Here is a 17,615-nt window from a genome sequence, read left to right as displayed (position 1 = left end):
TGCTTACCACTCATGGCTACATTCACATTGAACACCTCACTACAGAACAGAACAGATGATGGTCAGACCAAAGCAGCCCCTGAAGTTTGAGCTTGTGTACATCATTAGGGCATCTTATTTGGAGTTCCAAATCCTCCCAACTGGCAGTAGAGTACTCGAACTTGTTTCATAAACACAACAAAACCCAGCAAAAAAGCGCAAAATAACGCTTAGCAGCAAAGCCGTTGGATAAATGGCATTTTAAATTGTTTTTAGCTCCACGGATAGAGAGGACTTCAGCTCACTGCCATCTGAAAGCTGTATAAATATTTATAAAGTACTCTACTGAGGTGTTCAAAACATCACACTGCTCCAATAGACTACAATTTCAGACTGGAGTAAAGTGGACAGGATAAAAAATTAAAAAAAAAAATGGAAAAAATAAACCAGACTACATCATTTATCCACTTACGCTGTTCTAAAATAGATATGAGTACTATTTTCAATTTCTACTTCTGGGTGGAACATTTACCTTAGTAAAAATGAAACCACCTCACAAGTTAAGTGTTTAGAATGTTCTTAATCCATCAGAGGTGAGACAGGGAGTTGGTCTGGTATAGTTTCCACGAGCCAAGGATTGGAAAGCCAGAACTTTTTTTTGTTCCTCATGCTAGATTTTGTCTGTCTCTTCTCAGACTAGTTAGAATGAAAAAAAGTCTCCATTAGCAGAAAGTCTGCTTTTTTAACTTAAAATGTTTTAAAATTCCACACCTGCCCCCGCTATTCTGTACAACATCATCATAATGGGAATTGTGAAGGGAGAAATGTCCATTTATGGCTTGTATGCTTAGCCAGAAAAGGGAAACATAGTATTCTTGAAGGAATAAAGTTAAAAGTGCTACTTCTACCAAGGAGTACAATTATATGTAGATACCCTTAAGTGAAAATAGAATGAGGAATTTGCCTGCTAGCCCAGTTAACATGTTCAAATGTTTATTTTACAGTTGAGAAAATATTTTTCCAAACAATAAAAGAATTCATATTCCTGATTACCCATTTTCCTATGCCATCTTTATTACCTGAATAACTTTCCTTTTGACCATTCTACTTCGGGCAAATAAAATGAATCATCTGAAAATCCATTGTAGATGATAACAAACTGCACTTGCTTTTATAGAAACTGTTTTGAATTCTACCTGAGTGTCCTGGAAGAAAAAGGACAAGGTGTGGTGTAGGGAAAAAAAAATTTTTTTTTCTGCATTGAGTGTATTTTCACAAAAAGAACTCCTTTTCATTTCTCTCTTGACTGGTGAGACTTTTTGAAGATGTAGGCTTTAGGCGACGTTATCCCTGTCTCCTGGAAATACACCCTCTCTGCCTCTCATCCACCCCTGTGGTGTCAAAGCTCCCAAGCATTTGAACCCCTTATGGAGCAGCCTCTACCTGCACTGAAGTCAAATTCTCTCACCCTCTTTTTCCACCCATTTGCAAGTACTTCTGGTTTGCCTCAAGACCTACCTCTTTTACATTTGTAGACAGATAAACCTAATTTTGCACTTTGGAATACTTTGTCCTAGATATTTTTCTACTAGAGAGAAATAGGCCTTTAAAGTGCAACTTCTATCACTCCTACCTATTCAGCAATATGTGAACATGAATACATATATATTTATATATATGTACATATATGTATGTTCATATATATATATTCATATTCAGAATCTAATAGTTGGTTCTCATCCCTAATAAAATTTGCATTGGGGAGATTTTATTCTAAATAATTGATGGATTTGTTTTATAGAACATTTTCACCTGCTATTTTGCAGTATACGGATTAGCAACACAGTTCTAGAACCAACAACAAACACCTTGTGGTCTTACCCTCTGTTGTTCCATTCTTTTCTGTCTTCATTCAAATCTCCAACTTGTTCTTTGAAAGAGTTACTTAAATCATTTTTCCAACTAAATGAAACATGTAGGCTTCTAATTCTTCTAGCCCTTCCAAGAACAGTAAACAGTGAAAAATACAAAATGCAAAGACTAGTAATATGAGACGAGTAATAATAGATATTAGACTAGACCAATAACTTCATATCTGAAGATAAAAAATTGACTATATATATGTATGTGTATATACATATACATATGACCTAAAATAAAAACTGTCTTCCAAATACGGCTACTTAAAAACATTTTTTTAATGTTTATTTATTGAGAGAGAGAGAGAGCACGTGCATGTGCATGAGTGGGGGAGGGGCAGAGAGAGGGGGACACCGAATCTGAAGCAGGCTTCAGGCTCTGAGCTGTTAGCATAGAGCCTGACACGGGGCTCGAACTCACGGATCCGAACCACAGACTATGACATCGTGACCTGACCAAAGCTGGATGCTTAACTGAGCCACCAGGCACTGCCAAATATGGCTACTTTTAAAAGGGCTTTTATACTTGTTGTTTACACATCATTAAACAAGAGAGGATGACTGAAACTGGGCTTTTTTCAGTTTTCAGAAGACATTTATCCAAACATTAAAAAATACGTAACACAAAACAGAAAATAAATATTTTAATGTATTGTTACCTTCATTTCCATTAGAATACATTCATGGTACTTGAACCTTTACCATTTCTTTGCTATTCCTTTTATTTACATATAACTATTCACCTCTTAGAGGTAAGCAATGTTAAGAATGATTACTAATAATAATTTATACTTAATGATTTTCCCTGGGTATAGGATTATCTGAAACTAAATTCATAACTACATTTTGTTGATATTTTGTATTTTATTTTACTATCTGAACATGGAAACCTAGAACTCTGCGATGTAATCTTAGATTCTCTAAGTACATTTGGAGTAAACCTGAACCCCAAGTCATCATACTTAATAATAATCAAGGCACATAATTTTCTACTTACTTATGAAGTTTAAATTTTATTATGTATCTAAATGTCTAATGTAAGTCAATTTTGTCTACAGTCCTGATACCAATCAGCTTTCTTCAATTACTAAGAAAATCATTGTTCATCAGGAAAGTTTTATCTAAGAAAATAATCACATTTAAGTTAAATGATTTTAGTATCTAAAATTGTAATTAACAATATTTGGTAAATTAAATGTGTTCTTATCATCCCTTATTATAATTTATTCTACCTATATTTTTAGTAGTAGTTTCTACTTCCTATTAGAGGGAGAGTCTTGCAGTGGGCTATCCAGTACAGACCGTTAAAATTAAGTTATTTAACTGTAATTACAATTAATTGTATTAACAATAGTAAGTTGTAATTGTGTAACTTTCATTGATTAATTAGTTGATTCACCTTTAATTGATTAAATTAGTTAAATTCATCTTTCAGGATTTCTTTTTCCTTATCTATAAAAGAATGTCACTGAACTACATATATCATTCTTAAGATCTCTTCCAGTTCTAACATAATAAACAAATTATATAAGTTTATACATTTATAGACTTAATTTCAAAACAGCCTTAAAATATGACAGCTCTATGTTACAAAATTGTGAATTACTATTTTCCTCTGATTCAGTTCTAAAATACACTTATTTTATAAAGTCTTCTTAGAATACGCTGAAAGAGGGCTAAAATCAAAATGTTGCATTTGAGTTTAATATTAGTAATGATTACATAATTTTTTGCTAATGCAGATGTATCCCTTATCACAAAATGACATAAAGCCAGTGTTTTTATTGAATACATAAATCTATCTGGGAAATATTTAGCATCTGATTTTTGAGGTGAACTCCTTTCAAATACATTTAATTTCAGTGAAAAAGCAGAGAATTCTGATTTGTCTTAAGAACAACTTTGAGTATAACAGATTAATTGATTTTAGGTTTCAGGGGGAAGTCGCATACACAGTGGTACGCTCTCACTTAAGGTCTCCTTCCATGAAGGCACAATATTCTGATCACTGCAGTTGTTAACGTAGAAAATTCTTAACACTGATCAAAGCAGACTAGTGGCAACACTATAATAGCACCACTGCTAGAACAAAGGAGCCAGAACAAAAAATGGAATACAATGGGAAGTGAGCAAAAATCAGCTACTGACAACTGAAAGAATCTTTGTAGTAATGAAAAGACTGAAAATGAAGCTTAAAATTCATTAAAATTATTTTGTCTCATTTCTCAAAAACAGAAATATAGTGATTGGTCTAATGCTTAAAAGAGGCACTGGAATTCAGGTTTGTTTACATTTTTAGAACATACATCTTTACGACATGATTTTTTTTTTTATTAGAAATATGGTTTAGTGAGACAGAACTGTGAAGCACAATCAAAAAAAAAATGTTTGGAGAAGGCAAACTCAGATTTAAAAAAATCTGAGGCAGTGTTGTATTTTATAAAAATACAAATTCTATGGTTAAGATGGAAAGTACATGTTGGAAATATTTCTGAATCCTAGTATGGTATTTTGTGTTGTGACATTCTAAAAAGCACCAGATATTTCTATTCTCACTTGAGGAATAAGTGGTATTAGAAGTCAATTAATATTCAAAGTCTAGTTATTTGATTTAGAGATTGGGGTTCATTCCAATCCAGTGTTTGATTAATTGATGTGCAATAGCTCGGCTTGGTGGCACAAAGAATGCCTGCTGCTTCCCTTTGGTCAGAACATCCACAACCTAAAATATACCATAATAAAATGTATTAGGATTTCAACACTGTCACACTTAAATACTATTCTTATGCTTATACAATCCAATTAAACATGATGATTTTTACAGTAACAACAGGAGAAAGTGACAACACCCAAGTTCAACATGCAAAATTTAGTACAGTAATTTCAGTAGATTCAATGAAATTTGACAATTTAACAAAATATTCCAGAAAGACATATTTTCTTATGAAAGTAAGGTCACAAAAAAGAAAAGTATATGCTCCACATTTATTTTCAAAGTGAAGTCAACTTTTGGAATGGGTTCCCTTTTATAAAATTTTGAAAAAAAAAATCTGATTTCTACTTTTTGAGGTTGAGCATAAAATAAAATTAATTTTGTTTAGGCAAAATCAGAAAAGATTTCAGGTCTTCACTACTAATAGTGTATCCATTTTTTTTCTACACAAATACTTTAGGTCATGCAAAACACAGATAAGTAGTTTATCTTGCCTTCTAGTACTGGAGGATAATGTTTTAAAAAGTTCTTGTGAGTGTATCTTTGTTATATAGTTTTTTTATTCTTGTCCTTAAGCATATTTTAAAATGAACAAGAACTTTTCAACAATTTTAAGCATTTGTATTGATATTTTTTGAGAGCTACTTGTTTTAATGCTGTAAACTAAGATATAAAAAGGTTAAGAATAATATTCCTATTTTTCATCTTTGAAATAATGTTTACCTATTTTAAGTCCATTGAAAGGTATCATTAATCTGAAGGATTGGCATTTGAAATTAGAAAAAGGCATAGAATCATCAACTAGAAGACTCCCACAGAATGAGTTAACATAGGACACATCAATTACATTGTAATCCATGCATGATGAGTGGGCCATAGCCATTCATTCAAACTTGTTGAAAACATATATCCTTGCTGTATGCCCAAACTGATACAGTCAGAGAACAATCAATAGAAGAAGGAAATTAAATTGAACTTTACCTGTTCTCTAGTGAACCAGCGGGCATCCTCTATTTCATTCTTGTCAACTTTAATTTCTGTAGACACTGCCACAGCTAAGCAACCAATCATTAAGGAGGAGGGCATTGGCCATGGCTGACAAGAGACATACTGAACATGGCCAACTTTGACTCCACTTTCCTCTTCTACTTCTCTCCGAACAGCATCTTCTATTGTCTCCCCTAATCAAATAGGGCAAAAGAACAAGTAGCTGATGAACATCTCCTAGACATTTTGTGCTCTGAATAGTTCAAACATTTGGAAATCACTTTGGACAGAAACCCAATTCAAAGAATCAGAATGCAGAGCCTAAAACTAGACTGGAATTCAAGAAAACATGATTTCTTTTAGTATATGACCACATGAATAATCAAGATTCCATAATACTTTTCTAAAGGGTCCAAATTTTTAGTTACATTGTAACAATTGTAACATCTACAATTATCCAGCGCTGATACTGGCTAAACATTATGCAAGCATTTTATATATTATCTCATTTATTTATTATCACTAAATAGTTACAAATTATTATTACAAGATTTTTATAAAAGGCTAAAATTTCTTATGTAAGAAATTTTTTTTCTTATGTTGTCAAAAAATCATTGCAGATAACTTTTCTCAAAAGAGCTGAAGACCACATAAAACTACAATTCTAAAAACCACAGAAAATGAAAGTATTTTTTCTTTCTAAATGTTTTTGTTCTTCTAGAGGACTGTTGACTCAGCTATGATAAATAATGCCTATAAATATAGTTTATATTTCTGATTTGTTGGAATTGAGAAGTAGAATAAAGGTTTCTAAGTTTATCTGAAAGCTTAATAATATTTTGCTATTTAAATGTAGCTTTTTATTTGAAATAGATTTATATAAGGGCATCTGGGTGGTGCAGTTGGTTAAGTGTCAGACTTTGGCTCAGGCCATGTTCTCATGGTTTGTGTGCTGGAGCCCCACATTGGGCTCTGTGCTGACAGCTCAGAGCCTGGAGCCTGCCTGAGATTCTGTGTCTCCCTGTCTCTCTGCCCCTGCCCTGCGTGTGCTCTGTCTCACTCTGTCTCTCAAAAATAAAAATAAAAAACATTAAAAAAATTGAAATAGACGAATATATATTTCCTATATTAAAATTAACAACTTATGTTCACCAAAAAATATAGTGGAAAGGGAAGTCATAGACTAGCATTAAGATATTGGCAAGACCATAGCTATAGATTAGCATACTGTAAAACTCGTAAAATAGAAAAAAAAGGTAAACAACCAAAACAAAATTAGACAAAGAATATAAACATGCAAAATTCAGAGAAAATGAAAATTGGATGGCTAAAACACATTTGAAAAAGATGCTCCATCAGCACAGTAATGAAAACTACAGTGACATTATTTCATACCCATCAGAATGGCAAATTATAAAGTATGAAAATCCTAACTTAGTGAAGATGTGGAATAACAGAACATTTCATATGCTGTTAGAAAGAGTGTAAATTGGTAGGGATACTTCAGAAAACAACTTGGCAACATCTACAAAAGGTTAGGATTCTCATATACTATGAGTTAGCAATTCTATTCTCAAGTATAAACCCTTCATGACTCTTGCAAATGTGCACAAGTAGTAACATAAGAATATTCTTGGGGGTGTTTACAATAGCAGAAACTCTGATATAAATTAAACATCCAAGAGCAGAATGGGTAAGTTGAATAATATTTATAAATAAAATGGTACACAGCAGTTAAAAATATAGTCTAGAGTTATTAGAGACAGCAGAGTGGTTAACAGCATGGACTCAGCCAAAATGTCCAGGTTTGTATCTCTGCCCTACCCACTCACTAGCTATTTGATCTTGGGCAAGTTATCCAGCTCCTGTACCTTAGTGCCCCATCTACAAAACTGCTGTAATAGTACCTATTTTATAAAGCTGTATGAGGATCATATGATTCAATATATGGAAAGCCTTCGAAACAGAGTGGCACAATGTATGTTTACTATTATTACTAGTGCAGATTAATACTGGAAGTTAAGATTAAACATGTATATTAATTATCATTTACTCCACAAATTATTTATTGAACTCTTACTGTATATAAGGCACTGTTCTAAGGGTTTGGGCTACAACTATGAATGAAGTAAGGTCCTAGCCCTTATGGAACTTACTTTCTGGTGTGAGTAGATAATAAATAAGTAGATAGATAAACAGATACAAACATACATAAGATAATACATACATACATACCATGTCAGGTGGTGATGAGTGCTGTAGGGAAAAGTCAGGCAGGATGACAGAATTGTGAGTGTAGGGTACGAGGCTAACTAATGTATTTGGGGCTACCTGAGAAGGCCTCTTTGAAAAGGTGACACAGTTGAGTCCAGTGAGGTGTAAGTGATACAGATACCTTGTGTAATAGCAATATATTAAAGAAGAAATGTTGAATTATCAAAACCAAATTATTCTAGTAAAAACAAAATTATACCACTTAAAATACACAGAAAAATAATTTAAAAAGATCCCAATTTCATAGCATGAGAATTTGTCAAATGCTATCTAGAATTTTTATTTGTGAATTATAAGTTAAAGGAAAATTAAAGTTATGAAGAAAAAGGCCTACCAGGTTCAATAAATCCAGCAAGGCAAGTAAACATGCCTGGGGGAAATCTTTTCTGCCTGCCTAAAAGGCATTTGGTCCCATCCGGATGAATAACTTGCATGATTACCACGGGATCTGTTTTTTAAAAATAAGATGAATGAATGATAGAAAAAAATAATTTAGACTCATTGTGTAAAATCACTGTCGAGTACTATAATAAGTTGTATCTCCTAGAACAAGACTCTTGTCTAGTTATGTGATGGTTTCTTTCTGCCTGATGACAAAGTATTTCAGGGAAATTGCACAGAATATTATAAACTAAAGGAAGACCATTTCTGTCTTCTAAATAGCAACAATTATTATATACTTATGGTATGCTAGGCATATTGTTATTTTTCAATTATAAAAAAGTTACAGAAGATATTACATGGCATAAAGAAAATACAAATTTTACTATGTAAATGTGAATTTCCCTCTCCCTTCCATCCTAATCCTGAACAAAATGTTTTTAAAAGGTAATGTGGCTCTATGATTAAATTTTAAGCCATTAAAAAAATAAAATTTAAATTAAGTAACAGTTTATTTCCCAGAAGTCACTAATCCACTAGGTCATGACTGAGGACAGGAATCAAATGTAAAATGCTCCTGAGCAGTGAAAACAGGGTTCACCAAGTCATGCACTTTACTACCAGGACACCTGCTCAGATATTGCTCAGACTATCTATTTTTTTTTCCACAAGTTTTAAAGGACTAGGTTCTCAGATTTCCAAACCTACAGGAGACTCCAAAGCAGCAATTAGAAGGAAGAGAGCAGGAGGCAGACACCAGCAGTGATGAAAAGCTAGTTTTACTGCTTTGGTGATGCCTCAAACAGGCACTGAAATGTTGGGGCTTTTTTTGTTTGTTTGTTTCTGCACTACATGGATCCAGATTGGTGGATTTTTGAATCCACTTTTGAAACCACCTATTTTAATACATCAAATTCATATTGATTAGCCATTTCTAAACTATGAGTTAATTATATACAATGTCCCTTACTTAAAAGTCATGAAAGTATACATACTTGTAGTCTTAAGAGTTAAACATACTTTTAATAAAAAGGTAAACCCCTGAACAACTCAAAATCTTGTCTTCAGAGAATGTCTTATTCCCTAAGATTCCAGATGGCTGAGATTTCACTGTAGATGAAAAGGCTTACCAACTCTTGGATAGGATGTATTGTGAACACCATGGAGGCTAGGACAGCCTTCTTTTAAGCATACTCTTTTGTAGCCACCTTCTTCGATTTTAGTTGTACTTCCACACGTTGGGCAGAACTTATATCGACTGTGCCAGGCAAGAACAGATCTTGCTTGAGCTACAACCCCTTTAAGAGAAGCATAAAAAGTTTTAATTCTGTGATAGACTGTAAACAAATTAATATCAAGTAAAATGTTAAGTCAGTAAAGGCATACTCTATATTTTCTGAGTAGCTCTGTGATCAAGGATGTTAGTATTCCTATTTTTATGATGTGTACATTTCTTTTAAAGTAAAAGATTTAATCCAACAGATGACATATGAAAATTAGATTTAACTTTAATATGAACTAATAAATACAATTCTCATATAACACAGATGTACTAACATCTATCTTATATACTATATTACCTCAGGCTTTTACTATAGATGATTTTTAAATTTTGGATATACAAGATTCTAGTGTATAGTGATTTTATAAAAATTGACTTTATAATAGAGACTTTTACAAAAATACATTACAAAGCCAGTTCCTAATTTAGACTTGGACTATATAAAAAAAAATATTAGTAGGAAACTGTAGGAACTTCTCTTTTCCTGGGTGATTAAACTACTGTTCCTTGTCACTGTGAAACATATCCTGTTTACAACTGGAAACTTAATGGAATGTTAAAAAAATACTGTATTTATAACATTCATGGTTAACTTTGTTCATGAAAAAAAAATGCCTACAAGAAAAAAATCTTAGTATATATATACTTTGGCTAGATACCCTGATATTTCAAAAAAGAATATGGCCCGACCAGAAATATTACAACTGAAGCAATAAAACTGGAAATGCTACATTTGCATTTGCCTGACAAACTTGCTCTCCCTAAAATACATTATTTGGTCTAAGGATTTTTGAAATAAGCAAAATAACCATAAATAACAATATTTTAAACTGGGAAACAAAAACTAATAAACCATACGTAAAAACAAATGTAATACTGAAATTCAATGAACCACAGGCAACATTAAATATTTGTCTACTACATTACCTTGTAGTATGTAATTTATGCTAAATATCTACATTATTTCAATATTGTTTCAATAAGACAAGCTAATATTTATTGAGTACATGCTATATGCCAACATCATGCAAAGATGTTTGTATACATGATTTTATGTATGTATGTATGTATGTATGTATTTATGAATGAATGAATGAAGAAAACAGGTATATTTTTATTGGACTACCTGAAACAGAGGATAGTGTGGTATGGATGGATAGTATGAATGACAAATAATACAAGTATATTTTATGTGAAATAAAAAGCAGCTCAATGGGTTACATCATCTTATTTAATGGTTAGAGCAATGATATAGGTACTATTATTATCTTTTCCTGAAGGAGGAAAATGAAGCATGAAGAGGTTACATTAACTATGTAAGTTTACACACTAAATGAATGAAAGGTCCTCAGTTTCCTAACTATTAAAAAAAGAGAGAGAGAGATTGTTTTGATATTAAACTTATATTGCTACAAAGAAATTTTCTTTAAAAAGTGCAGGGTTGGGTAGGTCAGTTGGTTAGGTGTCTGCCTCTTGGTTTCAGCTCAGGTCATATCTCATGGTGAGTTCAAGCCCTGCATTGGGTTCTGTGTTTACAGGACAGAGCACAGCTGGGGATTCTCTCTCTCTCCCCGTCTCTCTGCCCATCCCCCGCCCCCCCAAATAAATAAACTTAAAAAAAAGTGCAACTTTGGGGCGCCTGGTTGACTCAGTCGGTTAAGTGTCCAACTCTTGATTTCAGATCAGGTCATGATCTCACGGTTGTGAGATCAAGCCCTGCATTGCTCTTCATGCTGGGCTTGGAGCCTGTTTAAGATTCTCCCTCCTACTCTGCTTCCCCTGAGTGTGCGCATGTGCTATTATAAAAAATTACGTGTTCTCCACAGATGTGAAGAATAAAACATATCAATTCAGACATTGGGAGGAGGCATCTAAGCAGCCTCTGGAAGGGCCTACCACACATCTAAGGAAAGGTGGACATTGAGAGTGACCTCTTCGTTACCTCCCATTAACTTTTCAATCAACCACAATTTAGCTTATATTCCTTCCACTCCACTGATATTCCACTTGTTAAATTCATCAATAGCTTCATATTCTAAAACCAAAGATCCTTTAAAAAAATCTTTTTCTATCTTATTCAAATTCTCAACAGCATTCGGTATATTTGACCACTCCCTTGAAATACTCTGCCATCTTGGTTTCCATGAGCATTCTCCTGTTTTCCTCTTAGGTTATAGCCACACTGTCAACAATACCTTAGGTGGCTCCTCTGTTTCTACCTGACTTCAAAATTTAGGGGGATTTACATGTGATTCTAAGGCTTTTTCTTGCTTGCTCTCAATTCTCTAAGTAATCTCAGTAGTTCCCTGAGATTTAAATATCACCTTCATGTTGATGACTCCCATATGGGTATTTCTAGTTTAGACCTCTCCTCTGTGTTCCAAATTCTAATATCCTTCTCTAAATCTAAATATGCCCAAAACTAAAATCTTATTTCTTTCAAGTCTTGCTTCCTTTGCTCAACTTGTCACCCTATGCTATTTTATCAAGAAATATCACTATCTACCAAATTACTAAAGTCTCAAACCTAGCAATTATTCATGATCTTTTTTCTTCATCGTTATATATCCCAAACCCAATCCATCAACAAGTGCTGAAGATTTTCTCTCTAAAATATATCTTGAACATGCCCCCTTTTCTCCATCTCTGTCACCTTCATTCAGGCTGTAGTCCAGGTTACTATCCTCTCTCTCAGTAGTCTCAACCTACTGATTAAGCCCTATCAATTTTACCTCCAGAACATCTTAAACTCTCCCTTTCTCTCCATCAACCCAATGCACTGTAATCTCTTAGCTAGGCTACTGTAACCTTCAATCCCCTCTAATAAGACTTCTGACTTCACAATTCATGACCTACAATTCATGATCTACAAAGCAGGCAGAGTGAGGGGTTTTGTTTTTTGTTTCTTTTTAAAACATAGGTCAGATTACAACATTTAAATGAACTTTAGAATAAAACTCCTAATTTCTTACCATGGCATATAAGATCCCACCTGAACTAGCATACCCAGCAACAGCAAACAAAATAGTCAAGGTCTTTGCCATCAGGCTCAGTGTATAGCAGGTGCTTAATATTATTCAGTGAAGAATCAAATAAAACCAGCATGCAGTAGGATTAATTCTAGGGAAACTAATCTTGGCTGATTAGAACTGCTGTAACTGCTCAGGAGAGTAGTCCCCTAGAGTGAGAACTTCAGGAAATTTCTAATGAAGATAGCCTAACTTCATGGCTTGATGAAAAAAGTGTGCCTCCTAGAAAATGCAGATACATATAATTCCAACCCAGTTCCCAAAACCAGATTATTACCAATACAAGTAAACCGTATTCACTTCTTACCAGCTTCTTTTTCTTTCAACTGCAGAAGAGCTGGCATTGGAGGATGAAGAAAATAACAATTTTCATGCCTTTGCTTAAATTCTTCAGCAGCAACAGGATCTATACCTAGAGCAAACCAGGCAACCAACCCATCTTCTTCTCTTGGGACTTCTCCAGCATAATTAAATGACTCTTTCTTCACTTCAAGTTCTACTCCAAGGAAAATCAAGGTGATCTTTTCAGGCTGAGCCAAATAATCTTTTATATCTGTGTAGCTCAGCTGACAAAGCCTGACTTCCGGCTGTTGGAAACTTTCTTTATTGCCACCTAGAGTAACCAAGGGATTTAAATCTGAGAAAAGGATATAAACTGTGGCTGGATGGCTTTCTTTAGCTACTAGCCAGTCAGAATTATTTCTTTTTTCACTTTTTCGGTCTAATAGTGTTCTGCTAAAATAATTTTCACATTCTTCCACTTCCTTAGTTAGGAACCAAGGCTTCATCCCACCTTTAGCATTAGCTAGTAAGTTAGCTACATGCTTATAACCCCAAAATTTAGCAATGTCCAGTGCAGTCTGCCTTGATTTATTGACAATGGATCTGTCACACCTACAAATGGAAAGAAAAATAAAATAGGAAATAAAAATTTTCTTTAATATTTATTAAAGTAAAATATTTCCAGATGCACATAATAGCCCTCTAATCATTATTACGTAAGTTTTTTTTTTTTTTGTACATGATGTACTAATGGGAAGGTTAAAAGACATAATCATAGATGATGCAAAGTTAGAGATAGCAAGATATTTAAAATTTTTGGAGAACTGTAAAATAAAAAACAGTAAGTTTTATGTGCTATAGGAAGAAATTACAATTTTACAAGGGGTTCTTGATAGCCATAGTGGGTAGATCTACATTTTCTACCTGGGAGAAAAAGATTAGACTAACTCATAAATTTGCTTTGTTATTAAGTATGAAGGGTTCCTCTCTCAATAGAAGAAAAGTTTTTAGTTAGGTATTTTTCTATGTTTTTATATAATAAAACTGGTCAAGTTATTTAGAAGTCTATTGGTATAAATATGGCTACATGAAAAATTTAAAAGGAAATATGTAACCCAGAAATGAAACCACAGAGCCCTTCAAGTAGTAGTGCCTAAAATGTTTACCCTTTGTCAAGTAGAAATTGAACAACATCTGGGTGTCCATTCCTTGCGGCATACATTAAAGCAGTCCAGCCATTTTCAGAAGTTTCGTTGAGAAGAGATGGAGAATGACTGAGGATTACGGTTAACCTGGCAATATCTCCTTCTGCAGCTGAATAGTGAAACTGGGAAATTATTTCTTGCTTTGGGCTTCTTTTTATAGAAGACATTTCTTCCTTAAAAAAAAGGAAAATAGAAAAAAACCTTTCATTTTCATTTGCTTTTTGTTCAATGCTAGAATATTATGTGAATGCTGATATAATTAGAATAGGCATGGTTTGTAAAGCTATATACTCAAGAGGTCATTTATAGCCAACTGTCATCATAGTATACATTTCAAAATTGTTATCAGTTGAGAATTTTAAATATAATTCACCATGGGGGGTGTATAACACAATGTATAAAGATCTTTGGCAATAAAAGAGAATGGGGGGGGGCATATCCTTGAGAGGGGGTGTCAAGGTACCTGAGGCAGATCAGAGAGATTTCAATATAGATCAAGGGAATGAGAGGGGTTAAAGCAGACAGAAGTCAAGTCAGAGGGTTTTTAGCAGATGATAACTAGTATTCTCTTAGAGGCAATGTTGTCAGAAATAGGTGCCTGCCTTTAGGAAAATTATGATCCTACAGCTAATTATTCGAAACCTGTGTTACGTTTCACTTGAAAATACTTTTTTGTATTCCCTTGTACAATTAATTCTATAATCCATGTGGGACTATTTTTGTTCATGGTGTAAAGTAGCAGCAAGATTCATTTTTATCAAATGGATAATCCATTTGACTTGGCACCATTCTTGAAATTACCATCTTTGTCCCATTGTGCTGCAGTTGTCATCCTTGTCATAAATCAAATGACCATGTATTTTGGATCTCTCATTGAACACTGTGCTGGTGGTCACTTTGTCAAAACTTGAATGACAGAAACTATTTAAACCATTAACTTTGTCTGCTTTGTTACTCCATTTTTTCAGTAAGAACAAAATATATAGAAAATGTTTCCTACCTCTTTATAAAAATTGTCTTATTGTGGATTGAATGTGGTAGGGCACAGACTGAGCAATTCTTTGTGGAAACAGTTCATGCTTAAATTCTCTAGGAGTTATGTTCTGAGAACAAAGTACTTTTTAAGGTATGAATTTTCGTTTAGTGAAATGCTACTAAGAATTGATTTGTGATTCTGACTACACTTCTATCATTTTAAGCAAGAAGATATTTAGCCTAAAAAGGAAAGGTTATAATCCATACATTTTGACTTCTTTTGTGTCTAGTGTTCTCACAATGCAATTTGGCTGATCAATTTTATAGGAGTATGAACAAAATTTAGGGGAAACACGGGCCAAAAAGATTAACTGTTCACCTTTCCTGTTTGTATTTTTCTGCTACTTATAAAAAAGGTCAAATCTGACTACTCACAAAAGGGGAGGGGTGTGTGTGTGTGTGTGTGTGTGTGTGTGTGTGTGTAAACAGGTGATGGAGATTAAAGAGCACTCTTATGACGAACACTTAATAGTGTACAGAATTGCTGAATCACAATATTGTACACTTGAAACTAACATAACACTGTATGTTAACTATACTGGAATTAAAACAAAAAGCTTAAGAAAAAACTACTCACAGGAATGGTGAAAATATGTTTACAACTTAAATTAGAAGGAGTGATTTCTATATTAGAAAACAACTTTTTATTTCTTTTGATTTACCATAGAATTTATCTCACTGTTCTCTTCATATTGAGATTTCTAAATGCTTTACGAATATTATCAATAAGAAAAACTACAACTTTCCAGGACTTTATTTTGAATTATTGCTGTATACTGACTCATGTATGGTCTCCCTTCCAAGTTGCCTTTCCCGTAAATTGATTTTCCACAAAATATCACACAGGTTCTTCAGTTAGGTTTTCTTTAAGCAATATTTTACTGTCTTACGTTCTGAGGTCATTCATTTCTTCACCTTCCCAAGAGGCCACTCCACAGGACAGAGTGCAAAACTGCCCTCCAAAAATATAGTACTATTCACTATCCCCAGTACAGTTCTTAAGGATTCAATATTCTCAGGAGAAAGGAAGCTTTTTTTTGGCAGAAAAGCCATCTAGATACAGAACCGTTTCTCATTCCAGAAAATTACACAAAATCTGAAATCCAGCTCGGCTGCTGGATTTATTTTTTCGTTTCTCATTGACGGGTTTTCCACAAGGTAAGGATTTGAAGGTAGGATAAGGTGATTTAGCTAAATGCCGCCCTTGCTTTCCAAAAAGAACAGACCATTCTGAGAGGTCGTTTAACGAAGGTTAAAAGGGCCTTAGATTTTAACGAAACCACATCCATTTTTACCGATGTGTACCCGAGGCCCATGCCTCGCTCAATGTCACATGGTTCAAGAAACAGGGCAGAGTTCAAATACGGCTCTGTCAGTGAAGTCACTGCCCATTATTTAATGATTTCCACGTCCTTGGGCATTCGAGGTGGCCATTTAACCAGTCAAGCAACACGTACGCAATCTCTCTCCAAACGCTTAAATGCCTTGAGATAGTTTCTTTTCTTGTTATTACTGTGAGATTCCTTCTTTTAACGTGAATCTACAGTTGAAGCAGCATTTTGTTTTCCCCACCTCAAAGACTGGACTGGAAAGCCAGCAGCAGCCGAGAGGCTGCGCCCCCGGCCCCCATCGGGAAGCTCCCGCGCCTGCACCCACACCGCACCCCGAAACTGCGCCAAACCACCCAGCATGGGCAGGCCGACAGCGCTGAGATCAAAAAGCACTGAGAACCGGCCACCCAACCCAGAGCGGGCACCGGGGACGACTAACTTGCCGTTGCCGTTACTAACCAAAGGTAACCAGAATAGAGGAAAGCAGGATACTGCCGCAAGACCGGAAAAACCCCACGCTCACTCTTCCCGGCGTCAGAAAGAGCCTTCCTGACTTCCGGCGGAGGGTCGCTGTCCTCGCAAGGTTTTATGGGAAATGTAGTTTGAGGATCACAAGTTGTGCGTGATCCGTGAAGGGGAGGGGCTTGGGGGTGAACGCGTTCGGGAGCCTGGGCGGGGAGGTCACTGCTGTTAAGGTCCAGCTTCTTGGTGGTGAGTCAGGGGCTGGTTTTCCTTTTCCGTCATACCGAGACATGTTAAGTGTGGTGCGGACGATGGAAAACCGTAGGTGTGTGGAAAAGGTTTTAAGTTTGTCAGTATTTCACACCAGTCACCTAACCTCTCCGGTATGCTTCAATGCAGTGGCGTGTTCAAAGTCGACTTGCGCGTTGAATAAACCTGGCATATTGGAGGGACCAACTTACTCCAGTATATGACCTTAAATAAGTTCTGGGCCTCTGAAACTCGACTCCTCATGTGCAAAATGGTTCTATGTATTGATTCTTCCTTCATTTAATCGTCCTTTGAATGGTGTATATCAAGCTCCCATAACACCTCTTTGGGTTATGAGATTAAAAGAGGATAATGCATTCAAAGCTCTTAGGAAGTTGAGAGTTTAGCTAGTACTCACAACACCATTATTTGTGCTGTTAATTATTTCATTTCCTAAAGCCTAAAGAAGTTGCGTGAGTTCGAGATT

General features: G+C 34.7%; 1 protein-coding gene across 2 annotated transcripts; it reads right to left on the bottom strand.

The window, feature by feature from the left end:
- Window positions 1-1,693: 1,693 nt before the first annotated feature.
- Window positions 1,694-17,002, bottom strand: NUDT12 (nudix hydrolase 12). 2 transcript variants are annotated; one of them, XM_060635249.2, is made up of 7 exons: window positions 16,877-16,982; window positions 14,013-14,220; window positions 12,872-13,458; window positions 9,384-9,551; window positions 8,207-8,320; window positions 5,593-5,792; window positions 1,694-4,620 (listed from the first exon to the last, which is right to left on the bottom strand). In XM_060635249.2, exons 2-7 carry the CDS (start codon window positions 14,216-14,218, stop codon window positions 4,510-4,512), a joined length of 1,386 nt encoding a protein of 461 aa, XP_060491232.1. In that variant the 5' UTR covers window positions 14,219-14,220; window positions 16,877-16,982; the 3' UTR covers window positions 1,694-4,509. The 2 variants fall into 2 exon arrangements, with proteins under 2 accessions (XP_060491232.1, XP_060491231.1); XM_060635248.2 differs by having other exon boundaries at window positions 1,696-4,620; window positions 14,013-14,224; window positions 16,877-17,002.
- Between the last annotated feature and the right edge of the window lie 613 nt (window positions 17,003-17,615).

This window comes from Panthera onca, chromosome A1 (genome assembly GCF_046562875.1).
Source record: "Panthera onca isolate mPanOnc1 chromosome A1, mPanOnc1 haplotype 2, whole genome shotgun sequence".
NCBI lineage: Eukaryota > Metazoa > Chordata > Mammalia > Carnivora > Felidae > Panthera > Panthera onca.
This window is presented reverse-complemented; position numbering and strand designations above follow the sequence as displayed.